We start from the raw sequence: 8,696 nt of genomic DNA on the forward strand, positions 1-8,696 counted from the left end.
TATTAAGACATACAATTCAAAGGTATGCAGGTAGAGATGACAAGGCAAGAAACGTTTTTTTTTTCAAAACTGAACCGGAACTCTTGAAGTAAATCATTAGGAGTTTAATATGCATTTCTCTAAAAACAATTCCGTTTCAAGGTGCTATATGTGAAAGTATGATTGTCCATAAAATACTGAAATAAGGTTATCCGAAAAAGAAAATAGAACCTAGGTTAGGGGATAGTGTTTATAATAAATAATAGATTTTGACTATTAAGACATACAAATCAAAGGAAAATATTGAAAAGTATGTACGTAGAGATGATGAAGTGGCAAGAAACAATACTATTTGTCAACCAACCAACCAAGGGAGAATTGGTCAGAATTGTGAATATGGAAAAGGTTGAGGAGCGAATTAGCAAACCTTTGCAGTGCAACGCGTTGAAGGTAGCGGACATGAGTGACCATGAAACATTCTCTCGCAGTTTCTATTACACACACTATATATATATATATATATATGCATGATCGATCATTTCATAATCATCTTGCTAACATTCATATATTATTTTCTGAAATTCAATCATCAATCAACACTTACATGGCTTATAGAATTGTTGTTACAATATTGGTGCTGCTAGCCACAATATGTGATGCACAGTTGTCTTCTACATTTTACGACACTACATGCCCCGATGCACTAACCACCATTAGAACTGCCATTCGTACAGCTGTCTCTAAAGAGCGTCGCATGGCTGCATCTCTCATTCGCCTTCATTTTCATGACTGCTTTGTGCAGGGCTGTGATGCATCCATTTTGCTAGATGACAGTACCACAATCGAGAGCGAAAAGACTGCACTTCCAAATCTTAACTCAGCAAGAGGATTTCAAGTCATTGATAATGCAAAATCACAGGTAGAGAAAGTATGTCCCGGAGTTGTGTCTTGTGCAGACATAGTAGCTGTAGCCGCACGTGATGCATCATTCGCTGTAAGTTTACAATTTGCATTGCATGCTTATTAATAATTTCATGACTATATATTAATAATTTCATATTTACAATTACAGGTAGGTGGTCCATCATGGACAGTGAAACTTGGAAGAAGAGATTCTACTACGGCAAGCAAAAGTTTGGCCAATACGGACCTTCCATTCTTTACCGACGATCTTCAAACTCTTATATCTAAATTTACTATTAAAGGTCTCACTGCCAAAGACATGGTTGCTCTATCTGGTAAATTTATTACTAGTTTCAAACATCCATATTTTCATATTTGCTTATATTAATCAATTTCATTTTAACTAACTTAGGTGCCCACACAATCGGACAAGCTCAATGCTTTACATTTCGTGATAGGATATACAACAATGCAAGTGACATAGATGCTGGATTCGCTACCACTCGCCAACGTGGTTGTCCATCTTCCAGTTCCACTTCAAACAATCAGAAGTTGGCAGCACTCGACTTGGTCACACCAAATTCTTTTGACAACAACTACTTTAAGAATTTAATTCAAAAGAAGGGTCTTCTACAATCAGACCAAGTTCTTTTCAGCGGTGGATCTACGGATTCTATCGTTTCTCAATACAGCCAAAATCCTACCGCTTTTAAATCTGATTTTGCAGCTTCTATGATAAACATGGGAGATATTCAACCATTAACAGGATCCGCCGGAATCATTAGACGTATCTGCAGTGCTGCCAACTAATTCTACACATTCTTTCTTTCTTTATCACAAACAATCCATTGATATTCATTAAATGGTCTGTTTCAATATTTTATAATTAAATTAATTATTTTATTTATTTTTGTTCTTGTGTAATCAATTGTAAAGTGTTAAATGATTATCTTTTGTTATAATTTTATTATATACAAATGTATTTCTAGATGATCAAAAGGATTTTCATATCTCATATGATGAATGGGTCTAAATGGAGAAACTCAACATATATTGAGAGATGTTCTAAAGAGTCATTGTTTCAAATATGCAATTTTTATATTTATCAGAATGATTAATTTGCAAACATCTATGTATAAGAAAAATTAATATTGATCAATTTGATTTTAACTTAAGTTAGCCCAAAACAGAACAAGTTCAATGCTTTACATTTCGTGACATAGTATATAACGCAAGTGATACAGATGTTGGATTTGCTAACACTCTTATGTGAAAGCTTGAATTTTGATTTCAAAGTTGAAAGTGTGAAATCTTGCTCTATAAAACAAATGAGAATTTGTTATTAGTCTCAAATCTTGTTCTTTGTATGATTTACATGGATGCTTTTTATGTGCATAAATGGAGTGTTTTTCAGAGCTTAGATATTTTACACTCGATTAAACCTTTGTCAGTACCAACTAAATCTAATATGCAATTTTCAAACTTGGTATCCCCAATAGTTCGTAACAATAGACACCCTATTTTTAAATAACGGGTGTAAATTCAAATATTATTTATTATCAACTCTATATTACACCTGATATTCAAAAAAAGGGTGTAAATTTAAAAATAAAAATAAAATATTCGTGCCTTAAACAATAACTTTTATTATTCTTATTTGTTTAATCTTAAATTTTCTTAAAAAAATAATAAATTTTAATATTAATATATAACAATAGACACCCTATATTTAAAAATAGGGTGTATAATTATAACAATATAAATGACTAAATTTATATTAAACCCGTTATATTAAAATAGTGTGTAAATTTTGGAATATTAATATAACAATAGACACCCTATATTTAAAAATAGGGTGTATAATTATAACAATATAAATGACTAAATTTATATTAAACCCGTTATATTAAAATAGGGTGTAAATTTAGGAATCCCTAAGTACAATTTATCATTACCGCCTAAAATATAACCATGACTTCTCATGTTCCAAATTTTCTTTTCATTTCACATTTTAGAAACTTTTCATCATCGATGAAGTGCAAGAAATAGTGAAAAAGGAACAAAGAACGTGATTGCTCGGAAATCTTCACAACCCACAACGGCTTCATCATTCTTCTTTACCGTTTTCTATACTCTCTTTTACGCTGCTTTGGATATTAAAGTTGATTCATTCGTTGTTGTTCTTACTTTTCTTTGCTGGGTTTCTTCTAGTTTCATCGTTAATTCCATCAGTTTCGAACTCGCTTGGAAGGTACTTTATTCATTTATTCGTTTGTTTTCATTCATCTACTCATCAAAATTATTTTAACCATTGTGCTGGACGATCTTTACTCATCAAAATTATTTTAACCATTGTGCTGGACGATCTTTACGAAAGCTACTAGCAGCTGCTCGACGACTCATCGAAGAAGGTTTTTTCATCTCCATAGAAACATAACGCAACATCAACAACGGGTTATTGATTTGCAAGTTTGAGACAATCAGGTAAATCTTTTTCCCACTGCCTCTATAATATTTGAACACATGGTTGATTTTGAATGTTGTGTTAATTGTTTTGTGCATTGGTTGTGTTGATTGTTTTGTGCATTGGTTCTGTTTGGAATTAACATTGAAACAGTTTTTGTATATTTTCGTATGGTTCTATTATTCTGATCTCTTTCACAGATTGTGTAATGCTGAAACAGTTTGAGTATGTTTCAGCTTCTTGTTTGATTTTCATTTAAAATTGTAGTATCAATGTTATGATTGAACGTTTAGGGCATTTTCCGCGAGTTCCCAAGCCCAACGACAATTCCAAGATGGGATTTTCATTGGAATTTGCTGGCATGCTTAACAGAGCCTGCCTGTTCTTTTATATTAGGATTGTTGGATTTGTCGCAAGCCTGCTTAACAGAGCCTGCCTGTTCTTTTATATTAGGATTGTTGGATTTGTCGCAAGCCTGCTTAACAGAGCATGCCTGTTCTTTATGTTCATGAGTCTGCATATGGTAAGCTATTTGGTAAGCTATTTGGTCTATATTCAATCTTGAAATCGTACCCCAGAAATTTCTGTAACCACGTCTGTTGTTCAGAAGTTTGCAGTGATTGATCCATCAGGATTTTCATACTTCTTTGATCTGTTCTAGTAATAAACTTGTTTCCCAACAAGTTGTGTTTGAACTTGGCTAGTGCTTCTGTAATTGCCAATAGCTCTCTGATGTAGGCTGAATGTTTCTACATTCTAGGTGCTAATATTTTTGAAAAATAGGTTATAGGGTGTCCATTCTGAACCAACACTTCCCCCACTCAAATGCCCGATGCATCAGTCTCCAATATATGGTTATAAGAATTTTGGCAATGCCAACACGGGCTGCAATGGAATGGCATCAGTCTCCATTGCAAAACTTTCTCAATTATGCAGACACTATTATAGGTAACTATATTTTGTGGAGATGGATTTAAATAGCTTAAAGGATTAGCCAACTGAACAATTCTGATAAACAGTTATGAAGCGTCAATATGGATACAACCTTACCTAGTGGAGCAGTAACCAACCCCGTGAACGTCTAGGACATCCGAGCACCAGTGCCCAATACTTTCTTTGTAGGATTCTATTTTCCGTGCCAATCTATTTAAGCTCAATACTTTCTTTGTGTGGCATTTGCTTCTCTGTTGAAAGATGAAAACTACCTAGAAGTTATAGTAATTGTTTAATTGACTGCAATATGCTTTGATTCATACTGCGGTTGAACTTTCCTCTTCATCCATTATGAAATACTGATGCTTCAGAATTAAATTAAATTTACTTTTCAATCACCCAAACAACCAAGCTAGGGGTTGCCTTGTGTCTTTCCATATAGAACTGTTTCTTGGTAGGTTTTACACTCGCAGCCATAGTATTGCTCAGTTGTAGTTGACATCAGCTAAAATGTACATGCCTGATATGAAGCTAGAGTTTTATTGTTATAAGTTTGTAACCATTTTGATTTCCAGTAATGAGTTGATGAAACTTGAAATTTTAATCATGAAGTACTGCTTATAGCTTGTAAATAGTTGTTTGGCAAATTGCTCTTTCATGAACTTTCTATTTCATAACCATGCTGTAGTGTTACTCTCTAAATTTGGTTAAAGTAGTATTATTCTGATAAGGAATACTATAATTGTGATGTTTGACAATGCTCTCTCACATATAGGAACATTCTGCTCATAATTTATACATAATACATAATACATAATTTGGTTAAAAGTGCCAATCTATTTAAATTTTTTTAAGTTATTCAAAATTGAGCTAAATGGTTAAAAACTTATAACAAAATTCCAGGAACATTCTGCTCATAATTTATACATAATACATAGATTCATTAGATTCAAAAAAGGACAACCAGGAAGCTAGAACTCATACCAACAATAGCCTCAAGTCTCAAAAGGATTTCAAAAATAACCTTTCTTTTAATATATATTTTGTCTACATACTGTCCCTTGTAAATAAATATATATTCAATCTCATTTTTTCCATTCTTTAAATATTAAGAGTTGTGTTAGCTCAAAACGGTTCACTTTTAGAGAAATAAGATATGTCAAAAATTGAATCAATAGAAAGAAAATGAGCAAAAATAAATAAATAAAAAAAGGTGTTTTTCTTTGAATGTGATTTTTGCCACTTAGATTGGTTTTGTTTACCTAATTAAAGGGGAATCTTTGTAAAAGAACCACAGGTTATATCACAATATGGTTGGAGTTGTTTAATGATTAGCAATATTTGGATAATTCTTTTTTCCAATTTTAGATGTTAACGTTGTCACATCCTAAAGTGTAGTGTGCATATACAATGTCAACTGTCAGATACATTACAAGATAAATCAAACAACTACCCATTTGCAAATAGAATTTTTTAGTTACATAATCCTCCTTATTAGAATTTTCAAATGCTAAGCTAAATTTGTAGTGCTTCAGAGCATCCACTTTGTTCACTGCTACAAAATAAAATATTAATCATACAAATATTCATTAACAAATGCCAACAAAACTAAATATTCATTAGAACTTTGGAAGCTAAATATGGAGAAAAACCGTCAGTTCTTTCAAAAATGTTGTGTGTACGTACCTGAACCGCTCCTTTAGACACAATGTCTCCACAAAGTCTGTCAGAATTGCGAACCAGATTGCTAAGTGCACCTGCTGCATTTGATTTGGTTTTGTCCTCCTCTGCTATAATTCAGCGTTGTTCGCTAGTTTTGCTTCTGAGTTTGTAAAATTAGTTTGCTAACTGTGTTTTTAGTTGTCAATTTAGTTGTCACTAACTTAACACATTTATGATCAAAATTATGGTTTCCTCACAAGACTAGTTGTATTATTTATAAGAAACACTAGTTGTATTATACTTGTAAGTGCATCTTTTAACTACAATTCTTTTTGTTCTTTACATAGTTATGGATCGTAGTTGGATGCAAAAAAATCGCCTATCCGAGGAGTATAAGAAAGGAGTGTTAGAGTTTTTGAAATTTGCTGAAACTAATCTTCCTGAAAGTAATGGAAGATTTCACTGTCCTTGTGCTAAGTGTGTAAATATTGCACCTTTAGAGGCTCACATCGTATGGGAACACTTAGGAGTTAACGGGATTTGTCAAAATTATACAAAGTGGATATGGCATGGTGAATTGTCTGACGCGCCAAAGGCCTCTCCTAAAGAAGAGTTTGATGTAGAGATGGGTGATCGTCTAGAAGATATGATCCGTGATATTGGACAAGACTCTTTTCAACGGGCAAATATACATGATACTCTTTGCAATGACAGTAAAATCCCTTTGTATCCAAATTGTAAAAACTTCACACGACTGTCGGCTGTGCTAAGATTGTTCAATTTGAAGGCGATTAATAGTTGGACAGATAAAAGCTTCACACAATTGTTAGAGTTGTTGAAGGAAATGTTACCGGAAGAAAACATGTTGCCGAACCGGGCCTATGAGGCAAAAAAGATATTATGTCCAATGGGTATAGAATATAAGAAAATACACGCATGCCCTAATGACTGCATATTGTATTGGAAAGATAATGAAGAGAAAGAAAAATGTCCCAAGTGCATGACATCACGCTATAAGAAGAAGAGTGATGATGAAGGTTGTGATGTGACCACAAAGGGTCCTCCAGCAAAGGTGTTATGGTACCTTCCAATTATTCCAAGGTTTAAGCGATTGTTTGGTAATTTAAATGATGCGAAGAATATTAGATGGCATGCAGAAGAAAGGAAGTGTGATGGAAAAATTCGGCATCCAGCCGACTCTTTGCAATGGAAGAAGGTTGATACTTTATTTCCAGACTTTGGCATTGAACCAAGAAACCTTAGGCTTGGACTTTCTACTGATGGAATGAATCCATATGGTAGTTTAAGTAGTAACCATAGTTCATGGCCCGTTCTCTTGATTATCTATAATTTATCTCCTTGGTTGTGCATGAAGAGGAAACATGTTATGTTATCTATGATGATTTCTGGACCAAAACAACCAGGAAATGACATAGATGTTTATCTAAGCCCGTTGATTGATGACTTAAGAAAGTTGTGGGATGAAGGAATTGATGTATTTGATAGTTTTTCAAATGAAACTTTCAAATTGCGGGCTATGTTATTTTGCACCATCAATGACTTTCCAGCTTATGGTAACTTGTCTGGTTATAAAGTTAAGGGGCATAAAGCATGCCCTATATGTGAAAAAGATACATGCTACCATCAATTAGAGAAAGGAAAAAAGACTGTTTACCTTGGACACCGAAGATTTCTTAATCATAATCACCCATATCGAAGATTGAAAAAGGCTTTTAATGGATATCAGGAGTATAAAGTTGCCCCAAAGGCCTTAACTGGAGAAGAAGTCTATCATCGGGTGAGGAACACAAGTGTTAGTTTTGGAAAAAAACAAAAAAAGATTACAAGTAATAATATATGGAAGAAGAGTTCAGTGTTCTTTGACCTTCCATATTGGTCCAGTCTTGATGTAAGACATTGTATTGATGTAATGCATGTGGAAAAAATGTGTGTGATAGTGTAATCGGAACACTTCTTAATATTCAAGGTAAGACCAAAGATGGTTTAAATTCTCGTTTAGATATGGTTAAGATGAAAATAAGAGAGGAGTTAGCTCCTCAACCAAGAGGTAACAAAACCTATTTGCCACCGGCGTGTCATACATTGTCAAAAGAAGAGAAAAGAAAATTTTGCCAGTGTCTACAAGGTGTGAAAGTGCCAAATGGATACTCCTCAAATGTCAAAAGTCTCGTGTCAATACAAGATCTCAAACTAATTGGTTTAAAATCTCACGATTGCCACATTTTGATGCAACAACTACTACCTGTGGCTATTCGTGGCATCTTGCCAAAAAATGTCCGACATGCCATAACTAGATTGTGCTTATTCTTTAATGATATTTGTAACAAAGTGATTGACCCTGATAAATTGGACGAGATGGAAAACGAGTCAATTATTATCTTGTGTCAGTTGGAGATGTTTTTTCCTCCTTCATTTTTTGACATCATGGTTCACTTGATTGTTCATCTAGTTAGAGAGATTAGATTGTGTGGTCCTGTTTATTTAAGGTGGATGTATCCTTTTGAACGATACATGAAGATATTGAAAGGCTATGTGAAGAATTATTATCGTCCTGAAGCATCTATTGTTGAAAGGTACATCACCGAAGAAGCCATTGAATTTTGTACAAACTATTTGTCAGATGCAAAACCTGTAGGACTACCCAAGTCTCGTCATGATGGAAGATGTGACGGTAAGGGTACACGTCTAAAGGTTAAGCATATGGGCGAAGGGGAAGTTTTTCAAGCACATTTGT

General features: G+C 33.8%; 1 protein-coding gene across 1 annotated transcript; it reads left to right on the plus strand.

Moving 5' to 3' along the window:
- The first annotated feature begins 537 nt into the window (after nt 1-537).
- Nucleotides 538-1,990, plus strand: LOC127107425 (lignin-forming anionic peroxidase). Its single transcript, XM_051044703.1, has 3 exons — nt 538-973; nt 1,052-1,217; nt 1,295-1,990. Exons 1-3 carry the CDS (start codon nt 584-586, stop codon nt 1,690-1,692), a joined length of 954 nt encoding a protein of 317 aa, XP_050900660.1. The 5' UTR covers nt 538-583; the 3' UTR covers nt 1,693-1,990.
- Nucleotides 1,991-8,696: the final 6,706 nt, after the last annotated feature.

Source organism: Lathyrus oleraceus, chromosome 7 (genome assembly GCF_024323335.1).
Source record: "Lathyrus oleraceus cultivar Zhongwan6 chromosome 7, CAAS_Psat_ZW6_1.0, whole genome shotgun sequence".
In the NCBI taxonomy this organism is placed as follows: Eukaryota; Viridiplantae; Streptophyta; class Magnoliopsida; order Fabales; family Fabaceae; genus Lathyrus; species Lathyrus oleraceus.